This window comes from Tinamus guttatus, unplaced genomic scaffold (genome assembly GCF_059628265.1).
Source record: "Tinamus guttatus ecotype Peru unplaced genomic scaffold, ASM5962826v1 Tinamus_guttatus_pri_ptg000046l, whole genome shotgun sequence".
NCBI lineage: Eukaryota > Metazoa > Chordata > Aves > Tinamiformes > Tinamidae > Tinamus > Tinamus guttatus.
Window position 1 is genome coordinate 1,126,074 of NW_028288580.1, and position 25,355 is coordinate 1,151,428.

The following is a 25,355-nucleotide window of genomic DNA, read 5'->3' on the forward strand; positions in this document are numbered from 1 at the left end:
CTGGAAAGACTCTGTTCTCCTACCTGCTTGGCAATACGTTTGATAACCGAGCTTTTATCCGGCATAGGGAGAGGTGGTCAAGGGCTTCATAGAAGTGTCCTGTGCAGGTCTTGCCTACTGCTTTGAGCGAGTAATTCTCAGGGGTGCCATCAAAATGAAAAGAGATAGGGGAGAGAATAACTTTTTTTTTTTTTCCCTCCCCCCCACCTCCCTATTCCTTTTCTTCTCTGTTCTGTCTACGGGAACGTGCGAAGGCTGCTGCAGCAGGGATGCTGGCAGGATGCAGACTTTCTCAGCCATCCGTGCCCAAAGGATAAGGGGACGCCGGGGCGGAGGCGGGGGGCAGGTTGTTTTGAAAGTTGTTTGTGTGTTGAAAGCCGGTGGGAAAGTTCAGGCTTCCCCATTTGGAAAAGGCAAGGCTGGGTTCCGCTCTTCCAACATGCGCTTTCCATTTTTAGCTTCATTCAGACGCAGACAGCAGCTCCTTTCCTCTTCCTCTCCTTGTTTGTGACACTTTTCTGAGGCAGCTTTTCCACAGGCTACTAAGTGGTCTTGCGGCCATGACCCCACATTTTCTCCAGCATGGAAAACGCTTTTTTTTTTCTCTCTCTCTGAGGCATTAAAGGAAGGGCCTGAAAAAGGTAATGCAGTTGTCAGCCTAGGGATTTTTTCTCCTCTTTGTTTTTATTCCCTCCTTATTATTACCGAGGCTGGCGTTCTGAGGCACTGCTGCAGTCAGAGCAGCTTCGTTTACACTGCTTTTTGGCTATTACTCAACTGTACCAGCTATCCTGCATACGCTTTTAAAGTGTCACAGACTACCGTATTAGTCACGCTGTCTCAACGGAAACCACAACACTGAAGGACAATGAGGATTAAAGGCTGTTTTCTTATTTTCCAGGCTGCTACACAGCGTAGCTCGGACGCTGTGAGTTTCAAGGATCTGGTGAAAGGGAGAGAGTGGACAATGAAAATGGACATGGAGGATGCTGACATGACCCTGTGGACGGAAGCTGATTTTGAAGAGAAATGCACCTACATCGTCAACGACCACCCGTGGGATCCCAGCGCCGACGGAGGCACCCTAACTCAGGCAGAGGCTTCCTTGCCAAGGAACTTGACTTTCAAATACGCATCTAACTGCAAAGAGGTAAGTGACAATGCTCTGGGAAGGCTGGAGTCAGATGAGGCAAATCTCAGCGCTTTGGGAAGTGTGTGTCCACCCAGGCTTTCCTTCTTCAACACACGCTACTGCTGCCACCACCAAACTCGGCCAGCTTTTCAGGTGGGGCTCTAGAAACTCTTTTAAGAGACTGTGTACTGGTCCTCTAACATGTAGGCTTTTCACTGGAAATTCTAGCCTGCCTATCCCTGAAAGTGGTTCTCTACCAATTCACAAACAGTTAAATTTTCACACAATTTGAACAGCATCTGAATAAGCATATTTAAACTGTGGGGTAGTTCTCTGTGCCAATTTCTAGACTGCTGTTTGCCAGGACCATTCATTGCCTCTGGCTCAGAGATTAAAGTGCCTCGGTTGTCCAATAAATAGCTCTTTAAAAAAAAATAGAGGAAAAAAACAAATTCCTGGAAATGTGTTTAATTATTTCTTTTTGTTTTCCCCTTGCTTATGAAATTGCTTTATTCTTTTCATGAGCTTGCCTTCTTCCTGACTTCCTAAATTCTTAAAAACTCTGGCATATCAGTTAAGGAAGTGATGGTAAAACTGTAGTGAGTTTCACAGAAGAGTGGCCGTAGCTTAAATTAACTATTGTTTATCTGGGACAGTATCTTCAGTGGTAGCTAGACATGCGAGTCCGTCCTATCCTTGTCCCTGGAGTGGGGACATTCTTTGTTGTTGTTTCAGAAGGGCTGGAAAGAAATGAGCCCGGATGAGCAATTTGGTTGTGTTTACTCCTTCATATAGAGTAGCTATTATAGCTAGGTGTGATGTTCGGCGGGTTAATAACCCAAGGGACAACCCTTCATTTCTCCTTGTGCTGAGACTTGTGGTGTAGCAGCTATTACCTGTGCTTCTACTTTGGCTAAACACACTGACCACAGAGCTGAAAAGCAGAGGTACACTCATCCGTGCCTATCAAATATTTCCTTCCGAAGGAGGTACTTGTTTGATCCTGCATTCAGAAATAGGGCCGGACCCCCAGCTGGAGGGTATTGGCGCGAGGGAATTTAGCTTGGCAGCGCCTGATAGAGTACCTGGCAGGCTTGGTAAAAGGCTAAAGCTGAATTCCCGTGTAAATCACTCTTCTCCCTCCTGCCCTGCCCTGCCCTGTGGAACTTGGCAGAGAGAGGACACGCTTAAGAGACAAAGGCGAAACTTCGTTTTGTGTTATCACGTTGCCAGATAAGTCTTACTCTGGGTGAGGGATTAAGCTGCAGCTCTGCCATGTGCTGCAGGAGGGTCTCTCTGCTGGGCAGTGAGACAGCTCGCTCGCCTCGCAGGCAGCTGCTCGTGACCCATTGGCTGCTCCAATTCCCTGCTCTGCCACCCCAGTTCGGTTTTGCTCCTATAACACGAGAAGTCCAAGAAGCTTTTAAAATTCCCAGCAGTGTGTTTGGAAACACCAACATGTAATTTTCTTATGCTATAGCTCGGCTCAATGAATCAGGGTTGTGATCACTATCTGGTTGGGGGGGGAGGAAGAGCAAAGCTTTTCAAAGGTTCCTAGTTCTTTCTTGTAAAATATGACCAATACAGATCCTTGCTAGTGGGAGTCTGAATATAGAACATCCTCCTTTTGTTCTCCAGAGTTCCCCGTCCTCTTTTATTTACACTAAAGAGCACCTACTGTAAGGAGCAATAGGAACTCGTGAATCCTGATTCTATTTCTAATGCAGCTCTGAACCGAGGAGCCGATATAATTTCTTTTTTCCTTTCTATGAAAGCTATAGTACTGCTCATTTATAGGTAGGTCACTCGCTCGTTACTTGTCTGCGGGGTGAAACAGTTGAGAGTGGCGTAACATGCTGGCGTTTCAGCAACTTCTGGCTTGAAACGCTGCGTTCCTCTGTCGGATTTACAAGTTCAGTTTTGCTCAGTGGGGTCAGAACTGCATCCGCTGCTTATGCACAGAAATATTTGCGGGGTCAGAGAGGGAGAGGGAGCCCGATTCCCATTTCGGCCTTATGCAAAAGCCCTGGAGTTCTGACAGTTTGATAGGGCTTGTTTTTTCCTATTCACTTACGAAAGGATGAGGTAAGACGTTTAGGGGTGCGTGCGTGTGTGCCAGCGGATTTCAGATGTGAGCTGTCTTCATTATGAACTTTAGGGAGAGCTGTGGCTTCATCTGGTCGAGAGTTGTAAATGCTGAGTCAATTTATTGACAAAAACATATAATGCATTGCTTGTGAAATGCTAATACTGTCATGATTAGATCATGAAACACTAATGCTGTCATGATTAGTGTTATATCTCCTTTTGGAGTAGGAGAAGTGCCGTGTGCCTGCTAGGCAGGGAGGAAGTGTGATCAGTGCTGCTTGGAAAGGGGGAGGCTCGCTTGCGTTTCTGTTCCTCGCATGCTTTGCGAAGGCAGTAGCTCCTCTTCAAAGGTTTGTCGAAATTGCAAGAGATGCCGTGACACATCATACTTTTGTTTATTCTTGGATCTTCACTGGGGATTTTTCTAGAGGACGCGTTTTTCGTTATGAGTTCCCAGTATGTGTCAGCATTTTGAAAATGAATTACTATTGCTCGTAATATTTAAGTTGTTAGATTTACATGAAGTCCTTTATTTATTTTTGTGTGCGAGTTATTCACCCCTTGCTCTGATTTTAACAATTAACAGAAATGATGAAACACAGTGACAAAGTCTCACTGTACAGGACTGCATGTGAATAATCTTTTTCACACAGAAATGTAAAGACTTTTTTTCCAATAATTTTTGCCCCCGGTTTCAGCTCTTATACCCCTAACAGCCCTTCCTGATGTAACGTGCCAGTTGCTCTGTGGTCTTGAGTATTACTAGTGCCTCATCCTGGCCTTTGCTTTTCGCAAACATACCTCAGCAAACCCAGTATTTGTTGCTTTTTTCTAACAACGGGGCTGTTCTTTAGAGATTGGCTTTGAATTCTGAGGCAGTGATTCTGAACTGTTATAAAATACACTGTAATGACCTCATACGCTTGCCTTTTTGTATTTTGTTTATTTCTTTTATATATGATTACAGAGGAAGCAAGCTGAAAACATTTTCCCTGGTGGCATTCTTTCCAGAAAGCTGCTAGCTGCATGACAGGGTCAATTTTATGGGGGCTTATAGATCCAGTATTTAAAAAAAAAAAGAAAAAAAAAGTGTTATTCCAGAATACATGATGGCCTGCCCTGATTTATGCTTGGAAAATGCTCTTGTTTTACAGGCACTGAAGCCAGTAAGGGTTTTGTTTGTTTGTTTTTGAAGCAATTTATTGGTCTTGTTGCAAAACACCCTCTTGTTTCAGAATTAATAGGGCTGGTTGTTCCCTCCCAGTGCCCTCACCCTAAACAGCATTGCGTTCTAAACGGGCTTTTTCATATCAAACGAGAACCTAAGCCACTCTGTTCCTTGTCTGGGAGCTTGCGAGGATGTGCTCCGGGCCCCAGCCCCGCTGATGAAGACAGATCCGCCGGAATGGCCGCGAGGTCGGCGCGGCCCATAAAGCATCCCTGAGCTGGGCTTCTGTGAGGGGAGCTCAAGCATGCGAGTGTTGAAAGGTTGGAGCGGGCGGCCGCCGGCTTTGCGGGAGCCGCCGGCCGCCGGCCCCGCGCGCGCCATTAGGACCCTGGTCAGTTCCAGCGGTGCCTCCTTCCTGGGCTAGGTGCTTCCCGCCTTCCCAGCCTTCCACCTCAGGGGTCTCTGTGTGGGCGCTGCTGGAGGGTCACCAGGTGGCTGCCAGCGTGGACACTGCTGCTGGTGCTGCAAAACCCGCACCCAGGTGCTGACCACCTTGCTCTCCCTTCATGCTGTGCCGCTCTGGCCACGGTGAAAGCAGCTTAGCACGTTTCAGCCCGGCGGGAGCGCTGCCTGTGCGCCGCTCGGGGAAGGTATCGCCAGTCAGGAGTTACGAGGTGACATTAGATGTGACTTCCGTGAGAGAAATGTAGCTCGACCAAAAGGAAAAAAATATGTTAGCAGGCTGCTGGCAGCAGTGAGAAGAGGTTTTAGATTGTGGTAGCTTGAAGAGAGAGGGGGAAAAGGGAGAGTAGGGAGAGTCCCCCCCCCTCTCAGTAGGGAGAGTCCTGTGAAAACAGCCATTTTCTGCCTCATAGCTGAGCCCAGCGCACTCGCAGCAGCAGCTGCACGGGGGCAGCAGCAGTTTGGCGGGGGGCGAAAGCGCAGGCCTGCGCCGATGCTCCGCTGCGCGTCCCGCTGCCGAGGCGGCCTCGTCAGGTCCCGTCGCGGCGAGGCAGGCATGTGCCGAAGGACACCTGGTGGACACAAGTCTGAAATGCCTCTCTGTCGGCAGCTCGCTTCCCTTCGCCTCCGGTTGCGCGGCGTTGCATGCGCTGCCGCGCAATGTCCTCCCGCGTTGTCACCACCCAGCCCTGCCATAGCAGGGGGCCCCTGGGCCACCGCAGCAGCTCCTCAGGAACCAGCCATGCCGGAGGAGCGGAGGTGATGGACTTCTGCCTGGAAAGCCACCCTTGCTCCAAACCCAGCTGAGTGATGCCAGCCTGTTTAGCAAAGCTTTAGCACTGACACGCAAGTGTCCAGGGAGCCTTCTGCCCAAACACCTTCAGATAATTAAGTAATGACAAGTTATGCTCACATTCTGCCTATTGGGGAAGAGGCAAATGCTATATAAGGTAAATATCGAAAAGTATCTGCTGTGTCAGAAGCCAGTGCAGTGAATGTTTCAAGTTGACTAGTCCAAGGAGTGATTTCTAGCGATTCTGAGAATTTCATTAAAGTTGTTTTAATTAAGAACAAGGTATTTTAAAACTGTGAAACAACTCCAGCTACCTTGCAGTAATACTGCTAGGGTGTGCTATAGCTTGGTTGTGAACTTTTCTTGAGAGGGCACATGGATGTAAATGAAGATATATGGGGAAGATGAGAAGAACATCTGCATTTTTCAACTCTCTATGAGAAATGTACAAGCAAGACAAAAATAAAACTGAGGCACTGAGCTTGTTTCAGCTTGTGGTAGGTGTAGGAAAATTTCTGGAAGTCCCTTTTCTCTCTCTTCAGTCCAGATGCACAGATCAATGGAGCATTTAACTACCTCTACTGTTGATGTTTAATTTTTTTTTTTTTTTAGTATTTTGAAACACAGTGCCAAAACACAGACAAGTGCAAACAGCTGCCACCTATACTGATCAGTCTCATCTCCTTGATTCCATGGCAGTCACTGGTCCTCTTTATTTTGAGATTTACTGTAAAATTATGCTAGGCATTAGTCGTTTACTGGGACTTTTAATCAAGAGCTCAAATGGCTTTTGGAGGATTCATGCCTTGTTAGCAGATAGTAGAACCTCGCTAATTCTCACTTGCCCAATACACAAGCAGATATTCTTGTGTCTCTGTCTCTCCCTTTCTCACACCCAGGGTGAAAGGACAGAAGAAAATGTAGCATGAGAAAATCACAAGGTTTAGCAAATTTACCAAGTTGTGTACAGTCTGGAGTTTTTACTGTTACAGAATTTTATCTGCTTTGGTAAGACTGGTGATTCCTTGCAGAGTACAGACAGCAGAAATCCCTGTTTTCAGGGTTTGTCAACAAGCTCTGCTGTTGCTGCCTTTTTCCGAAATTCTAAGACGATTATTAAGTAGGAAGGTGTGTGAAAGGGATAGAATTAATACATTTTGCTCTGAAAGTTTGGTTAGACCATCAAATAAATGGGTTCTTTACCTTCCTTTTTCTCCACTGTTTGAGTGGCAGGATCAGTCTTACAAAGTCTTGCTTTTTGGTTGTCAAATTGCTATATTTTTGGACACATTAAAAATAAGAAGATGGGTGAGGAACAGAGAGACACAAACCCAATAACTCAGCAGTGTTTTGCGAAGGGTTACTCCAAGGCACGTTCTTCTGAATAATGATGAATTGCTTCCTGATTTGTGGTCAGTGACTTTTTTTGGTATAATTACTGTCAAGAAGGAAGCTGAACAACTCGAGTACATTTCTTAGACCTAGCATAGTGGAGCATTTTTATCAACTCTTACGCCTTTTTGACCAAACCCACTTGACATATGTTACCGGAACTGCTGCCTCCTTTTTATAAAAAGAGGGTGATCCGTGAGTACATGTCCCAAAGCCATTTCATGTTCTATTTCTTACTGTATGCTGGTGAGAGAAATGTAGGGTGTTTTTATCTTTTTGTTCTGCTTTTAGCTATTGAGAAGCAAGAAAAAAGGTGGGGCAGGGGCGGGGGGCGGGGGGGGAGCTGTTCATTTTGGTCTAGAGGAGCAGCCTCACGCACAAGAGGAGGATGCGTTCCAGTTCCCAACTTAATAGAAAAGTTGGCTCCCTAGCAGTGAAGTGATCGATTGTTATTGAGTATTTTTGTTTTGTGGGACTAGACGTCTGGGGTCTGCCTTTGATAGGGGAAATAACTTATGAAAGTGTTTGACAGATTCTGTACACTTCACTTACTGTTTCTTCTAGTAAATACATGCTTCCACAAAACACATTTTTCAGTCACCATTCATCACTGGCTTCCATATGTCTCAGTACGATGTTAGCATCTAGCAGAGCTGGTCATATCCTACCAAACATGGTTTTCAAGTTATTTCTGTTTTGCTGACTTGTCACTAAAAATCTGTTGCATTGGGTCTTTTACCTTGTAAGATCTGAGGATGGGGAGAAGCAGGAGAAATTTTCAATTTCCTCTGGAGATGGAGACTGATCCTGTGCTGTTCTTCTTGTAGGTCACTGGAGTGATAAGCAAAGAGTATATCCCAAAAGGAACACGCTTTGGACCCCTGGTAGGAGAGATCTATACCAGCGATACGGTTCCCAAGAATGCGAACAGAAAATACTTTTGGCGGGTAAGCAGGAAAAAACAGCACCATGTTGTTGCAGTAAGCAGATTGCTAAATGAGTACAGCTGAAAAGCTGGGTCACTTCCTGCTTCAGACCTGTGTGAACGCAGGGGGCAACTTCTTTCCTCTGCCATGTATGAATAGAGCAAATGTAGTGAACGGGGCTGAGTAGAAGGCTGGCTCTCTTAAATATTGGGAGTGTGTGTGTGGGGAGAGCAGGGGAGACGCACAGCTCTTCCTAGCTCTGTTTTCTGAGACAAACTGATGCTTAATCTTATAAAGAAACATATCTGCCACTCACTGTAGGGGCAGGTTGTTTTGCATTTCTTCACAGCAAAAGCTCATTCTTGTTTATGCAAATGTCACGTACCCTTGATTTTTCCAACTATGAAGAACTTATGGAAAGTACTGCATATGTTTTTAATTCTGAAATTGTGATATGTTCTGTAATTTCTTTTTCATTAGATTTTGCTTAGAACTGCTATGATACAGTGGTGTTAATCTTCAATATATATCTTTCCATTTCTGAGTGTTTCTAGACCACTTCAGAAAATGTTAAAATAGCAGCCCATGGATCTTACTGTAGAGAAAAATCCATTGATGGCAGGTAGAAGCATTAGAAGTGATGCTTAACTTGTACTCTGTAGCATAGGTTGGAAGGGAGCATCAGGCAAGTTGTTTTGGCTTGGCAATTCTGTGCCAGGGAATATGCTTCCAGTTTACCCATTAACATAATGCTCAGATTCCTTTACAGGCTCGTTGTTAGGGGATATTCCTTCAGCCTCTTTGCCTTCCCCGGATATGTTTCGCTGCCATGTAGTCAGCTAGGTTGGGTTTAAGTCAGTGGATTTGGGAGTATATCCAAGCTCCTGTGCCAAGGCGCCTGCCTTAGCAAAATCCCAAACTCGTACCCAGATGGAAGCCAGGGCAGGACCCAACATCCCCCCACTCCTTTCTTCCCATTCAGGTTGTCATTTTGGGCTCCTCAGGCCGTTTCCATGCGGGCTCACACAGCACTTTTTTCTTAAGTTTTCAGGAGCTCGTGCCCAGCATAGGCTGCGCTGGCCTCACTCTACCCGCTGTTAACAATTCAGCAGATGTTAGGGCTGTTAACCATCTTGCAGGACTTTTTTATTCATATATTGCAGCGAGAGAGATGACATCATTCCCATGATGTGACTTTAAGCCTTAGCATGGAGAGATCCTCCGAAATAATGTTGTAGGAGCCATCGAAGCGTTGTTGAACCCACGGCTGCAATCCCTTGGTGCGTTCAAGGCCTGCCGCCGCAGCGAGGGTCCCACGCGTGCCGGGGAAACGGTGGGAGACAACTTCCCACGTGTTCCTGAGGGCCGAGCGGCCCCGGCGCTGCATGGGGAGGGGACGCTTCCCGCGACGGCAGCGGCGTCACTTCTCGTAAGGGCGCCGTGACTCAGCACCTTCGTTTTAATCTCCTCCATCAGCCGCGGAAAGGCAGCGAGATGGCAGGACGGAGGCCCGCGGGGGCGTGCGTGCCTTCGTGCGCGGCCGCAGAGCCCCCACGCGCTTTCCTTTTTTTCTGAAAAGAGAAGTACAGTAAATGGCACCATCTCCGGATGGGTGCCTGGAAGCCGTCCGTCGAGGGCAGCTTTAGAAAGCAGCTTCCGCCCGGCGCCCTGCCGCTGGAGCCCTGTGTTCCTGGAAGTTTGTGCTGCCGAGTAAACAAACGTGAAGAAAGAAGAGAAAAAAAAAAAAAGAAAAAAGAAAGAAAGAAAAAAAAATCTCCTCTTGATAGCAGAATTCGCCCAGCTCTGTTCCATTTTTCTCATAACAAACACACCGCAAAATCTCTCACAAGCCTCTTTGATGAGGCCACATGTATTTCCCCCTTCTCGGTTTACAGGAAGTTACTCTTAAAGAAAGTGATTCTGGTGTTTACTGCCCCGTTAAAGGGCCAGCCTGCCTGCCCGCCGCACTCCCTCGGGAAGAGCGGCCGGGCGGCAAGTGGGCGCCGAGCACGCGGGAGGAGCGGGCGGCAGCGCAGCGCTCCTCTCCGGCAGATGAGCCCTGTCTGCGCCACAGACGGGCACCCAGCGCTGGTGCAGATTGCTCCCACTTGAAGGTCTGCCTTCTGCCTGGTCATTTAGTGCGTGAAACCGAAACACGCTGTCTCCTTCTGTGTGGATATAGCTCTATTTGCTGATTATTTATTTATTTACTTATTTATTTTTAACTACTCTTATTCTTACCACTTTAAGCAACAGTAGCTTCTGTCAGCAATCGGAGCTCCTTTCTCTCCCAACTTGCTGAGCCCTTTTTTGAATTTGCCTTTCCTTTCCCCTCCGTGGGCAAGCTAGAGCATGTCCCGTGATAGGAAAAGTGACTTCTCATCAACTGGCCCCTCTCCAGCTCGTCGCTGAGTTATGGCAGGTGAAGTTCATCCCCGCCTCACCCAGCCTTTTCTGCAGAAGGGCGACAGTCCAACTATGAGCAAGTGCTCCTTTAGGACGCTCGGGGGGGTGGAGGATGTTTGCATAGTTTAAACCTTTGGGCGGGGGTGGTAGGAAACTGCAAGTACAGAGGCCATAGAAAAAGGCGAGAAAGGCTCTGACGTAGCACAGCCACTCAGTCTTATACACAGGTGACTCAAAGCATTAATGCAAGCATGCACTCAGACCTGCAGTCATTAGCATCACCCACTCGCTGGTCACAGCACCAGGAAAAGGACTTGTAAGGTAGACTGTTTATGCAGAGAGAGGACTCTTCATTTCAGATTTTGTGTGTGTGTCGGGTGTATGTACTAGCCAAGCCACACGGGCTCAGGAGAAATGGAAGAGGTAACTGTGTACCTACCTTTGAATGAGCATTTCTTTTCTTAATGTGAAGGAAATCATAGTTGGAAAGAGGAACCCAGCTTGAATTACAATTTCAGTAATACTTAATCCTCTTGTTGTTGTTGCCGCCTGTTTTTTTTTTTTAAGCTCATCATCCCTACTCTGAACGCTGTGAGCATGTGTTGTGTATTATGTATATACATTCATATGTATGAATGTATTCATATGTACCTCCTCTCTATCCTAGATCTATTCAAATGGTGAGCTTCACCACTTCATTGACGGATTTAACGAGGACAAGAGCAACTGGATGCGTTATGTAAACCCGGGCTACTCTGTCCAGGAGCAGAACTTGGCTGCTTGTCAAAATGGAATGAATATCTACTTCTACACCATCAAGCCCATCCCTGCCAACCAGGAGCTGCTTGTGTGGTACTGCCGGGACTTTGCAGAGAGGCTCCACTACCCCTCTTCCAGAGAGCTGACAATGATGAACCTCAGTAAGTGGATTACAGTATGAACAAGGAATGCTAGTAATGTCTCTTCTGCCTATATGATCTAATAATAAGTTGTATAATTACATAGCTGCGTCGTCTGTTGTGTCACAGCAGGTAGCTTGGAGTGGAAAGAGGAAATTAAAAAAAAAAAGGCAACAGAATGAGTTCCCCGAGCCTAAACAGATTATTTAAAATCTAAACAGTTATTGGTTTATAATCTGATCATTATCTGATGAAGTTCTAGACAAACAACCCAAATATATCCTCATACATTCAGAGTCACAGATGTTGATTCACCCTCAGTCTTTCAAAGTCCAGATCTTGTAGAGCGTTGAACAAAAATCTGCTTTGACAGCGTATACCAAAGGCTGTCCAATCATGCTCCCAAAGGGCTGCCCTTACTGCACACGGAAGTGGCCATTTGCTGTGACTCTGTCTCGGTGTCTAGCAAAATATATGTTGTCCATATAATGTTCTTCAAGTTTTGCCTTTAAGGTTCCTTCTCTTATGGGAGCAAACCTCTTGTAGTCTTCTAACCTCTTTTAACCTGGTTACTTATTTTTTAAGCTCCATGTATTTTCTCCCCTTTTCTTGACTGTATGTTTCAGCTTTCATTTTGTGTTCAAAAAATAAAAGCAATGGTAACACGGGGAAGAGGTATTTCCAGGACTTTATCTCTGGGTTCCGCTGTGGTTTCTGACCATTTCCAGCCTCAGTGCTTTACTCGAAGCTTTTATCTCTGTGCAGCACGTCACTCAGAACCCTTGAACAGAGTTATTCCCGTGGACTTCTGTCCAACTCCTGGACTACCTCCCCTCCTGTTAGCTGGTCTGAGATAGAGCAGAGCATTCTCTCATCTTCTACCAGTGCCTGCACTGGAATCTGAAACAGAAAACTGCAAGTTGTTTGTTTGTTTGTTGATTCAAAGGGCCATTTGTTGTTATATGGCAACAAATAATGGATTATAAAATGCCGTTATTATTTTCGGGATTATCAGAACTAAAATGTGATCCCACATCATGAAATTTAATCAAAAATACATTGGTCCTCCGTGGACATCTTCTTTTCTGCAGTTTTTGTCTTTTCCTCTCCTTACTGAATGTAACAAGTGATAGAAGAAAACGGGCTTTCTTTTCATGTAGGCAGAAAAGAGAGAGAGGGAGAGATATGTCCTATGCTGCTATATTCTCTGTTCACTAAAGATATCATCGATTTTTGTCATCTTTCTCGTATGTAATTTCACCACTCTCTGAGCAATTTCATTTCCCGATATGAAAGCTCTTCAGTGGGGCCTACTCATGGGACAAGCATTAAATGTTCCTGTGAACCAGAGGTTCCCAAAGCATTAATCAGACCCATTTGGATACTAGCTGGGTGGATACACAAACACAATCCCAGCTTTCTGCATCTGCTGGTATCTTTAGTTACCTTGCAGCAGCAGGGAGGCATGTATTCACATAGTGTCAACAAATTCAGGTGAAAACCGGTTGTGTCTGAACATGTGCAGCATGTTCCTTTTTAGGGAAAGGAGGTTCAATAAGTGGATTAAAGCAGACTGGGTCTTGTAAGAGCTATGTATTTCAGCCTTGACAGTAGAAAAAAACAGCCTTCCCAGACACAAAAATTGAAGCATCCCTTCTACTTTTAAAAAATGATTCCATGTAAGACAATTAAATATTTTATATCAACATGCAGACCAAGAAAATAACAGCATAGAAAAATGGGCAAAAGTTCTCTGGCTTTTTAATTGTCTTCCACTGCTAGCAAGAGCTCTCATTTTTTTTTTTTTTTTTTGGTCTCATCTTTGTAACAAACTCGTTCAGGTCTATGGCATACAATCAGGCCAGAAAGCCTTCATGTGATATAAGGATTGGAGTTGTTTAGCGTTTCAGGGTGCTTTCTAGAAGAGTACTGAAAATATTCCAGAGATCTCGCAAAAACATCCCCTTCACTGAAGGACTTGCAGCAGCACAGCAAAAGGGGAGTCTTCTGCTAGTGTTACTGCTGGAACCAAATTATTTTGAAGCGAGTGTCAGCACTGTTTGGTTGGCACAGACCTTCAGCTCTCTACTTCCCCTTCCTCTCGGGCTCCTGCTTCTAATTAAATCCCAACTAGCAAGCATCCCACCGTCTCTCAGCTTCTCTTCTTAGGGGGGAAGCTTAACTGAGGTGTCCTCAAACAGGGGACAGGGAATAAATTTCAGAGCACTTTTCCCTGAAGTGTTAAAACTGCAGATTTTGTCCCATCAAAACATCTTAAAACCAGGTTTGAGACAGCAACCAGCTCTCCAGCCTCTGTGCTGGAGAGTAAGGCCCCCTCCAGCCTAAGGGATCGCGGATTTTCTGTATTCAAAGGGGTGCAGTTTTCACAGGAGGAGCAGCCGAGAGCATCGTACGTCTCCCCCAGCCGCTAGCTGGGGAGCTGGGCATGCTCTGAGGAAGAGAGGGGGAGAATCAGGGTCCCCAGACCCAGAGGCTCCCTGGTGCCTGGCGTCCCTCCCGGTGGGACACGTGTGGTGAGCGGGGCAGCAGCCCCATCGGGCTCACACGCCGACGTGGCCGTGGTACGTTGTGAGGCGAGGCCTGGCACCCGGCGGAGACTTCGGGCGAACCAGGGCCAACCTGGCGTGGCAGAGGCTGTCAGGGGTGCTCGCTGACAGAGAACTGCCAGAAAAACCCGAGTTTTACTGACTAAAAGAGAGGCAGCTCCTTCAGGCACCTCGGGGATTTGGAGATGGGTCTCTTGAACTTTAGCATTAGTGTTCCTCTGTATGCGCCCCAGCCGGATAGGCCTCCGGGGAAGATGTATCAGGGAATTTCTCTGGCTTTATTTCCTGTAATTAGTGGCCTCAGAAATGAGAACTACCACTTTAGAGCATAAATATATTTACGCATCCACGTAGAACATTATTTGCCTTGTAACAGCAAACTTTCAAATTAAAGGTAACTTCTCTAGCATTAGTTCATTTGTGCCAGCAGCAATTAGGCATGTGCTTAGTTATGGGTTTAACCGTGTCCTCTGTGTTTTGTTAAAGTGGGGCCTTTGACCCAGTCCTTCTGACCAGGAGGCCCACACCTGCCTCCGTGGCCGTGTTTAGCTCCACGGGAAGCTTGGAGCACAGGCTGAAGTGCCTGCGAGGAGCGGTACAGGGTTTGTGGAATCAAGGCTACATATAATACTGGGGGAGTAGAGGGGGAAACAGATTTTCTTTCTAAATAATTCCATTTTCCTTCTTTCTGAGGCTATTGGTGATGTTTCCTGTCAAGAACTGAGATGTATCACCTTCAGATGGTGCCGTTGTCCAGTGAATGGTTTTAAGCGTGGTGACAGAGGGTTCTTTGCTTTCTGCTGGCCAAAATATTAGTTCTTAATATTTTGTTAAAACATGCTTAACCTCATTCAGTCGTGACTCCAACTTGTCTGTTAGTCTTTAATGTTCTTGGCATTTGGACTTGCAGACAGACCCAGGAAGTTTGCTCAGGAGGTCCTGCATAGGTTAGATTTCATTGCTCTCTCTTCATAACACCATTATTTTGGGTTAGAGGGTGGAGAGGGTAAAAGCTTAAAAAAAAAAAAAAAAAGAACAAAACAAAATATAATTGCCTTGACTCAGAACATGACTATTTGATAATAATGTTCACCTATTGCAATCATGTGAGGCAACTTCCTGCTATTCATGACATGTTTGTCGCATCAGTCAAGCAGGTGACATCTTATTTTGGTCAAGCTTCAGAAAATAAGTTAGAGTTGGGGCCAATAATTTGCGTATTGAAATATTTGATTTCTTTTTGTTTGTTTCATATACAATTTTAACAAGGTGTTTTTAAAAATTTTGCAAATTTTAGCAAGATTAACTTTCAAGAGCTTGATTTAAAAATGTGATTTATTTTTATTTTTTGTGCTGGCCCCCATAAAATTATCCTTTAGATAAAATATACTAGTTGTTTTCCCTTTTTGTTTATGGTCACTTTCACTTTCTGCTTTTAAAAGCTTTTCTATTTGGGTTAAGAGGAAACATCTGCATTTGTTAAAAAAGAAAAAAAAAAGGAAGAAAAAAGAAAAAAAGAAAGAAAAGCCTACTGGAACCTTCAAAAGGGCACAGGAAAATGATTTTTAGATTATATGAAAGATTGTTTTCATAAAATCAGAATTTGGGGCTGAATTCGACTTAGTATTGAGGATTATTTGAAGGATCCTTTGAAGCCCTTCTCTGAGCAAAATGTTTTCAAAGTCATGTCACACTGCCTTGGACACATTTAGAAAACAGATGATCAAACTACATACTGCTAAATGTTGGTCTCCATTCTCATTTTGAGTGGAAACACGCTTTGTTTTGCCTGCTTCACAACTTCTAGGTTCTCTTTCTACTAGCAAAGCAGCCTGTCAATTTAGACCGAAAATGTGAATCGGCATAATTAAGCTTCACAATTCAGAATGTTCAGTACCATTTCACTCTTGAAATTACTGTTGAAATTACTGCCTGCCTACAACCGTTTTTCAAGCTTTTAGAAAAAAAAAATGTTTTTGTGAAGCCTTTCTCAGGCTGCAGCTAGAAGCATCAGAATGAGAGCAAAACCCGCAGCTCTGCAGCAGTTTGCGCCTGCAACCTCTATATTTAAGTTAGAGTGACTTGAGACACCCTTTCCATGCAGGTTTTGCTCATCCTAACAAGTCAGAAGAGTTTTGTCCCTTTTTTTTTTTTTCTTTCCTTTTTCTTTCTTTCTCCTCAGGGAGAAGCAGATCAGGCTCCTAAAAAGACATAGCTGATTTTCTGACTCTTTCTCAGATCAGTGCTATACAAATGCTGTTACACTGTTCATGTTTTGCCATGAGTCTCCTTTTTTGTGTGACTTTGACCACAGAAACTAGACAGATCTTGGAAAAGTGTGTGTCTGTATGTATTCTGTGTGTATACACATGTACATAGAATGAGAGAGGGGAACATATTTAGAGAGACAGACATGAAGTGACCAATAAGAACTGAAAACTAAAAGCACAAATTAAAAAGTCCGTTTAGAAGAATTATCTTTTTTTTTTTTTTTTGAAGTGTGGCTCCTTTAAGAGCAAAAAAAGGGTCATAAACCTCTCAGTCAGGTCCAGCCCTGGTTTAAATCCACATTCAGGATAAAACATAAGAAAACGTAAGAATCTCACCTTGGCCCCCAATGTTACCTTTTCTTATTTTTTTATGCAGCGTTTTCACCTTTGTTTAGATATTTAGACCTATCTGGTGCTCCCCAGTGTTCAGGTAATAGGGGGAAAACTCAAGTGGGGATTTATGTGGCAAAGCTAGCATGCAAACTGAAGAGATGTGTCCCAGTTAGACATTAAAAAAAAAAAAAAAAGGAAAATACTTTTAAGTATTACGATTTCTATCCACGCATGGGAGTGAACAGGCGGGAAGCTTGCTGAAAGGAAGCAGCAGTTAAGGCTGCCGGGCTGCCCGGGGGGATGTCGCGCACGGAAAGTCGCGTTCTCGGCGCGAGCTTCCTTGCCGTCGCTGCACGCAGGGCACGTAGCTTCCCCACCCTCGGTGTCCAACCTTGTCACGGTGAAAGCCGGCCCTCCTCCCCACACAGTTTCTGTATCGCTTTTCCAGCAGCCTTGGCACTTCTTCTTCCTCTTCCCTTCCCCCAGAGCCGTTTATTTGTGTTTTAAAAAGGGAGAAAAAAAAAAAGAGAGAAAAGTGTCAATTTGAACTTCCTGCTTGACAGACCCCACTGAGAAACTGATAGGGGCCAGATAAGGTGGTATTTATTTATTTTTTCTGTTCTGGGGCTTCTCGGGTCCCTTTTGGCCCCCGCTGCCCCCCTGCCCGGCTTTCGATACCTCCCGGCCGGCCTGGCTGCTGATAGTGTCCCGGGAATGTTTGCTCGGGGACGCTGGCGCGGTGACAGGCGGCCGATAAGGAGGCGAAGATAATATTTCCCTTTGCACGCTTGGGCAACTTACAGCTAGCAGGACCTGGATGCTCCCTGCCCTGAGATCGGGGAGTAGTGAATTAGCCATTAGAGTGTGAGGACCGACAAAATTACAAATGAAAGTGGAGGGTTTCTAATGCCAGATAACGTGATCTATGGTTAATTTGTCTTTGAAGCAACTCTGAATTTCACTCCAGTATCTAAAAAAAGCATTTGGGAAGCTATGTACACACCTATGTGGGTATTTGCTTGTATATATTACACTATATATTTAATGGTAAATATTTTACTTGGAGAAATCTGTGTTCAATTACACTTCATGGCAATTTCAAAATATGCAAACTGCCCACATCACTAAATTTGCTTGCTACTAGTCTAACGCTGCTGGAAAAAAAGATGCTACTGTACAAGCAAGTTGCTGTGAGTAGGAGCATGCTTTGAAAGCAGCTGCTTTCTTGGATACATTTAATAAATGGCAGTTTCTTTGCCTTATAGGGTAATGTTGCCAAACGATAGATTCCGTGAGGGCAGTGAATAGCGAAGCAAGGAATCTGTGATGAAAGTGGCCGTTTCCGTCTTCCCTGCTGGGTTTAGCTGGTCCTCCAAAAATTAGAAACAACTGTTTCTCACCCCACTCGGTGAAGTAAGAGCAGCCACTCACAAAGTAGAAATTTGGATAAAAACTGCGATACTTTTGAGTCACATACCTATCAGTCTTGACTGTACCTCCTGATGGAAAACCTTGCGCAGAACTAACCACAAATACAAAATCTTTATGTAATTTTTTCCCCTATAATAAGATATCTCACCAGTAATCATTCCAAGATTATATAACTGTTAACTTTGGGAGATTAGATAAAAGCAGATTTCTTTTTCTATCATATACATCTTACAGTGTAGTGTGTATATTACATTATGTCCAGATAACAAGGTAGAGTCCTTGAATACAAATAAACAGTGTTATATATGGAACCGAGCTAAATGGATGCTAGCTTGTATTTGTTTCTAAATGCATTTTTCTTCTTTTTCTTTTTTTTTAATACATTTCAACTTAAGCTGGGGCCGACTAGACTTGCTTTCTTTTGCTTTACTTCAGCAGATTTTTTTTTATAAAGTACAGCTGTAAGAAGAGGAGTTTTGCATAGACTGAATGCCACAGAAATCTGCAGTAAATAGTCTGCTTTGTTGTAGATGTTCCCAAGCAGTATATTTAATGAGTAATGATCTGTTTACTGATGGAGAGTACCTTCTCTTTGAAGAAGGCTTTCATCCGAGCCAGCCATGGTTTTTTTGGTACTGTAAGTAATTGAACTGGCTGGTGAAGTGACTGCTGTGGTTTGGCAAAAGCTGATTTGTCATGCCTCGTTATTCTAGTGAGGAACATTTCTGGGAGCTTCGCTCTGCACAAGCTTTCTCTTCAACTTGCATTGCGAACAAATGCTTGTTACTTCATTTATTAGATACACAGCTCACAGATAACCAGTATGAATCTACTCAAGTTTAAGGGAAAGGAAAAGGTGAAATCAGTTTGCAAAGTGGAGACTACCGCTCTGCAAATGCATCATCATCCAGATCTGCGTATACTGGCCGATGACACTTAAATTAGCAATGCTTTTGATTAACACTTCATATGAGTAGGCGTTTTTTTTTTTTGCACAGAGGTTATGGTTTTTGGTGAGTTAAGTCGTCATTCGCCTCCAAGACTGGCGCTTGCTTCCCAGTAAACTCCTAGGAGTTAGACTGTGTTTTGAAAGGAGATAATTGTGGTGACTTATCTGAATAATCATTACCTTGTCTTTGTGTTTCAGCACAAACCCATGCTAATCCAAAGCAGCACAGTGCTGATAAAGATGAGCTCTGTCAGAAAAGCATTCCAAAGAAAGAGCACAGTGTGAAAGAAATTCTGAAAATGGAATCCAACCCTCCAAAAGGAAAAGACTTCTTCCAGACCAACATTTCACCAGTTACTCCAGAAAAAGACTTGGATGATTTGCGCAAGAACTATAGCCCTGAGAGGTGTTTCTTCCCTCGAGTTGTCTATCCAATCCGACCTCACATTCCTGAAGACTATCTGAAAGCTTCCTTAGCTTATGGGATGGACAGGCCCAGCTACATTACTCACTCACCCATCCAATCGTCTACTACACCAAGTCCTTCTGGGAGGAGCAGCCCAGACCAAAGTTTAAAAAGTTCAAGCCCTCATAGCAGTCCAGGGGTCACGGTTTCACCTCTGGCACCTCCCTCTCAAGAGCACAGAGAGTCATACTCCTACTTGAATGGCTCATACAGCTCAGAAGGATTGGGGTCTTATCCTGGATACGCACCCCCTAGCCATCTCCCATCCGCCTTTCTGCCGTCCTACCACCCCCACTACCCTAAATTCGTGTTACCTCCGTTCAATATGAGCTGCAATAACCTGAGCGCTTTGAACAATATCAACGGCATCAACAACTTCAGCCTCTTCCCAAGGATGTACCCTCTTTACGGCAACCTGCTCAGTGGAGGGAGCCTTTCCCACCACATGTTGAACCCAGCCACGCTCCCCAGTTCGCTGCCCAGTGAAGGAGGCCGTCGACTGCTGCAGCCCGATCACCCGAGAGACTTGCTCATCCCAGCACCTAACAGTGCCTTCTCCATCACGGGCGCTGCCGCCAGCATGAAGGACAAGCCATGCAGCCCCACCAGCGGGTCGCCCACGGCTGGCACAGCTGCCAGTTCGGAACACATAATGCAACCTAAACCTACCTCAGTGGTGTTGGCTGCCACCGGCAGTGAAGAAGCCATGAATCTCATTAAAAGTAAGAGGAACGTGACCGGTTACAAAACCCTTCCATATCCACTGAAGAAGCAGAACGGGAAGATCAAGTATGAATGCAACGTCTGCTCCAAGACCTTTGGCCAGCTCTCCAACCTGAAGGTAGGCATGGGAGAATAGGACATACGAGCCTTCCTCAAGGCTCTGGTTTCTTCCTGTAGGCTATCTAGGAAAGGTAGGGCCAGGCGTTCCTTTTTATTAGGTTCTTTATAGTCTGGGCCTAATTCCACATCCCCGGGTAATTTACATGGTGATAGTATATTTTGGCAGTGGGGTGGCTTCTGCTAGGTTTAGGAAATGTTTGAGAGTGCTTCTGCTCTGGATCCTGGGAACTGCAAGGCTGAGCGCTCTGCGTCCCCGCAGGTCCACCTCCGAGTACACAGCGGAGAGAGGCCGTTCAAATGCCAGACCTGCAACAAGGGCTTCACCCAGCTGGCGCACCTCCAGAAGCACTACCTGGTGCACACGGGAGAGAAACCCCACGAGTGTCAGGTACGTGGTGTGCGCGGGGAGGCCGCCGCAGGAGCGTGCGGCCCCTCGCCCCGGCGGCGCGGCGCGTGTGGCGCCGGAGCGGCTGCTGCCGGCTGCAGCCCATGTGGTGGCCGCCGGCAGCCCTGCTGCTCCAGGGCCTGCTAGAGGCCTGAGTGCCATTCAGCAACATTGGGATAAAAGAGGTGGGGATGTTTTCTCCCCTTGCGAGAAAGTGTAAAGGTATAAAAAGCTGCAGCTCCTTGGTGCTGGCTCCTGCTGGGTGTCTGTGAATTAACACACAAAATCCCCTCCCACTCACTCCGTGTTTCTCTGCCATCCCCCACGCTAGGTTTGTCACAAGCGGTTCAGCAGCACCAGCAATCTCAAAACCCACCTGCGGCTCCACTCCGGAGAAAAGCCTTACCAGTGCAAGCTGTGCCCAGCCAAATTCACCCAGTTTGTGCACCTCAAGCTGCACAAGCGTCTCCACACCCGGGAACGGCCGCATAAATGCATCCACTGCCACAAGAGCTACATTCACCTCTGCAGCCTCCAGGTCCATCTGAAGGGCAACTGCCCCGTAGCGCCTGCCTCCAGCCTCTCCATGGAGGACCTGAATCGAATCAACGAAGAGATAGAAAAGTTTGACATCAGTGACAATGCCGACAAGCTGGAAGAAATGGAGGACAATATCGACCTGACGTCCATCGTGGAGAAGGATATACTGACCATACTCAGAAGGGAAATGGAAGGAGCTAATCTGAAAGTATCTTTGCAGAGGAACCTGGGAAATGGACTTATCTCCTCAGGATGCAACCTTTACGAGTCTTCAGATATGTCGATTATGAAGTTGCCTCACGGTCACCCACTACCTCTGTTACCTGTAAAGGTCAAGCAAGAAACAGTTGAACCAATGGACCCTTAAGACTTTTTGGCAAAGTAATTTTTTTTTTATTTATGACTTGGCAAGTCAGGGTGCCTGTAGCAGTTGCTTGTACATAGTTTCAATGCTGCAAAGCAATCTTGGCTTACAGTAGTTTCCCTACGCTCTCCAACTGAAAGAAGGAACTCCAAAGTTACTGTTTTCTCAGGGCATAAAAAGAGGCAAAGGACTGCGTGTTGCCTCGCCAGTTACTAAAAAAGACAATCATCTATCCATAATTATTTTTTCAATGATAGTACTTCATAATTTATTATGCAATTTATCATTCTAAAAGCAATAATTAGAGAAATGTTTACAATGACTGGAAAATTCATTGTAATTTTTACTTTAAATGTTTTTATTTTTTTTGTTTTATGGCCATTCTTTGTAGATACTTTTTCTGCACATCTGTTTTAAAAACCTAAGATTGGGGTTTCGGTAAATGCATTGTATGTACCAATGTCTTTTAAACAAATGTGGGTTTTTGTATTGCCAAAGTTGGGACATTTGACATACAGAATCCTAGATCAGTTGGTTTGAAGAAATGCTGTGTACTCTTATATGCAAATCACCCCATTGGGAATTACAACAACAACTACTACAAAAAAGGGAGGAGTAGCAGCAAGCAGAGAAGAAACTTCTACCCCTGGCTCCCTAGGGATAGGAGATTCTTCTACCTGAAGCTCTACCCAGAACAGATGTGGCACTGCAAACACCTACTTGCCATGGACCATACGTTAGGTTTTTAGAAAACAGCTATCGCCCCACATGTTGTCATGTAACTTTATGACCAAAGGAATTCATCAGCTTGAAGTGGCTCTTCCAAAATAAAATATCACCTACATTCTTTTATTTCCAAAAGCAATCTAAAAACAAACACACAAATATTCTTAACATTCTCTAAAAATAAGTTTTTTGGCAGACATTTTCCTTCCCCCCTTTTCTTTTTTCCCCCTTTTCCAGAGCCTTCCAGGGATAAAGAGGATGGTCAAATTCCCTGAGAAATAGGAGGCTTGTTTTTATTTGCATTTTCCTCTCCTGCTTCACCTGTATAGAAGTGGGGAACAAAGTCCTTTTCTGGCACATACATTTTTTTTCTTCCTTCCTCTACAGCTCAGATTTTTCTCAGTATTTGTGTTTGTACATTTTGTGGTTAATTTAATTAAAGATGAAAAGGGCATTGCAAAGTTGTTGAACAACAATTACCTCAGTGCTTGTGTCCAGTGGTGCAGACAATGCTGTTTTATCTAAATGCTTTGCTACTTTAGAGAAGAAACCAAAATGTGCACAGGGAAAGATAGAATGCACATCCTTTTATCTTTTTGTTTTGCTAAGCCCAAAGATGATATGGTGACATTTGAGGTGTAGCAAAGAATACATGTATATTTATAGATATATTTATACCACTATACTATATATGTATATGTATATATATTTATACCACTTAAGTTGTGAGCCAAACCATGTAATAAAACCTATTTTTCATCTAAGTGTGAAAATCAGATGTTATCCAGTTTTGCATATTACCAATGACCTCAAAACCAGAAGGTTGTGCTAAGGCGTTTGTCACCTGCGAGTGCACGTGGCCCCGTTGTCCGCGGGAAGCCTGAGCTTGCAAACACCTTACGTGAGTGACCCCACGTGCGTGTGGAGTTTCAGAGAAGTGAGTGGGAATTTTACGGAGTTTGCAGGAGCGGGGGATTCTCTCCCCCCTCTCCTGGCAACATATCCTGTGGGGGGGAAGGAGAAGGGGGGCTAGCGAACGAGCAGCCAGGAAACTTAACTGAAAGAACTTGAAAAGAAGAAGCCAAATATTGCCCATGCGTGGTGTAAGTATAATACACAGTGAAGGGTAGAGGTGAAGTTAGTTGGGGTGAGCCCATAGTCTCGTTTTTACCCTGCCATTAAAAAGAGTTGCATGGTCAACTCACGTAAATATAAGTAGCATTATTACACACCTTCCCTCCATGTATATCTTTTTTTTTTTCCTGTTTGTACTCCTATAAATTATAACGTTAAGAATAGCCCACTTCATCAATCCAGATCAGTCCAGGATTTGGTGGTTTTTTTTTTTTTTTTTCTTCTGTAAACTCCATTCCAATGCCTTCTGTTAAAAGCAATCCTGAAACCTAAGAAAGTCTCTCAACACAGCTTTTGAAGGACTACCGTTCATTACATTTCCACTCCTGCAAATTGTGAGGCTGACATCTTTTAAATGTAGCAATAGATCATAAGTATAGTACTTACCTGTAGGATAAACCAAAGTATCACTACTCTGTCACTGGACACACACTTTTCGTATTATTTGCCTGTAGTGCTTTCTTGTATTTGATACAAATTTTACAAGAATTTATATGCATCAGCTTTAAGAATTGTTACTTCTCTTTACTGTTTACCCCCTTCCCTTAGAAGTTTTCCATGTGAATGTAGCAACAATCAACAGTGTTTTGGGGTTTTTGTTTTTTTTTTTTTTTGTCTCTCTTAAGAAAGACTGACCAAAGTTAACAGGCTTTTTACTTTGCTAGAACAAACTATCATATGTTTACGTATTGGTTTACATCATTATTTATGTGCAAATTGTCAAATGTAAATTAAATATAAGTGTTCATTGCTTTACTTAATGCTTCACTTGTCTTCAATATCCCTTCAACATCTTCAGTGTCGGTGATGATGTCCCCAGCTTGCCATGGTTTAGAGTTATGAGCAGCTGTGCCAGAGCTAGGCACCCCATTTTGTTCAGTAAAGCTGACTCCGTTTCTAGTCAAACCTTAAAAAAATGTATATACATATACATATATACACTTCTTTTTAGCATAGTCAGAGTTTTGATGGAAATGCTCCATCAAACGCTCTTACCGCTCTAGAGATGTAACCAGGGCTCTAGTTTACATTTTTCCAAATGATTGTCATTTCTGGCCTGAAACTGTAACCACTGGGACCACAATGACACAATCAAAATGTCAGCAGGAGACCACTTAGTCCTGTATCAACATGGTGGGAACTGCATTCAAAACAAATGTGGATCTGTTTTCACCGCTCGCAAATGAGATGTGAGCATGAACTAAAGCTAGGGAAAGGTCGAAAGGCCTTCCCCCCTGCCACAACCTCAGCCGAAAAGCTGGGATGCCTCAGAAAGCTCTTTCCACATTTGCTCGTTCCATCATTCACCGTGAGATCTAAACCAGAACGGCCATGTGCTCTCCTTCCCTACCTGAATGTTAGGGGAATAATGTTCCTTTTCATATTGAGACACTCAGCGCTGTATATGATGTTTTAAAAGTATTTCACTGTCCTCTTAAAATTCACTTAAACATCTGTCTCAAGAATTTGAAATACTGCCAACGCAGAACTGTGGAGTTAAGAAAACCAGAGCACTGTTGTCATAAACGTGCCAAATGCAGCATGTTATATTCCTATATTCGACAGAGCTATTGCTGTAATAATTTTTTAAAAAAACATAGGATAACCGTTACCACCATAAATCATACTTCATTACTTGGCAGCACGCTGCTCTGCGCTGCAGAGTTATGTCCTGGGGACACTTGCGAGCTTTGGAAGATGTTTAATAAAAGGCATCACATCCAAAGCGAGCGCGTGCCGAGGATCGCGGCCTCGCCAGCCTGCGCCCAGCAGCTGCTGCAGTGGTTGCTGACACAGCCCGAGCCAGGCAGCAGTCACCAAAGGGACCTTGTTGCCACCAGAAATGCAGCAAGTTTCCGTGCTGATGATGACAGCAGGCCTGCTCTCCAGGTAAGAAGGACCCATTACAAGGGTGAAAAACTGTTGGGGTTTTTTTGGTTGTTTCATTAAGCCATGTTCCTGCAAGGCCAGTGCTGCCGGCCCTGACTATCCTTAGCAAATTACCAAGTCCTTGGTCTCTTAGTGGAGTTCCTGGGGGAGACAACTCCTGGCAACTACAGCGGGGAGGCCTGCAAAGTGCA

At 44.7% G+C, this 25,355-nt stretch overlaps 2 protein-coding genes across 2 annotated transcripts in view; one reads left to right on the forward strand and one right to left on the reverse strand.

Annotated features, from left to right (window-relative positions):
- The first annotated feature begins 574 nt into the window (after positions 1 to 574).
- On the forward strand, positions 575 to 21,689 carry PRDM1 (PR/SET domain 1). Its single transcript, XM_088538302.1, has 6 exons — positions 575 to 1,150; positions 7,863 to 7,982; positions 11,035 to 11,287; positions 19,015 to 20,123; positions 20,385 to 20,513; positions 20,842 to 21,689. The coding sequence occupies exons 1-6, from the start codon at positions 869 to 871 to the stop codon at positions 21,415 to 21,417; spliced, it is 2,469 nt and encodes an 822-aa protein (XP_088394428.1). The 5' UTR covers positions 575 to 868; the 3' UTR covers positions 21,418 to 21,689.
- Positions 6,239 to 25,355, reverse strand: part of ATG5 (autophagy related 5) — a 116,227-nt gene continuing 97,110 nt past the window's right edge. Inside the window, exon 9 of the transcript XR_015914223.1 lies at positions 6,239 to 6,254. The gene's annotated coding sequence lies outside the window, so the exon portion shown is untranslated. The remainder of the gene's footprint in view (positions 6,255 to 25,355) is intronic.

Bases quoted from the DNA above. Each gene is read 5' to 3' on its own strand.
- PRDM1 (XM_088538302.1), top strand. From the start codon at position 869: ATGAGGATTAAAGGCTGTTTTCTTATTTTCCAGGCTGCTACACAGCGT. The intron at 11,288-19,014 runs GTAAGTGGATTA...TTTGTGTTTCAG, and splicing joins GCTGACAATGATGAACCTCA to CACAAACCCATGCTAATCCA. The intron at 20,514-20,841 runs GTACGTGGTGTG...CCCCCACGCTAG, and splicing joins AGAAACCCCACGAGTGTCAG to GTTTGTCACAAGCGGTTCAG.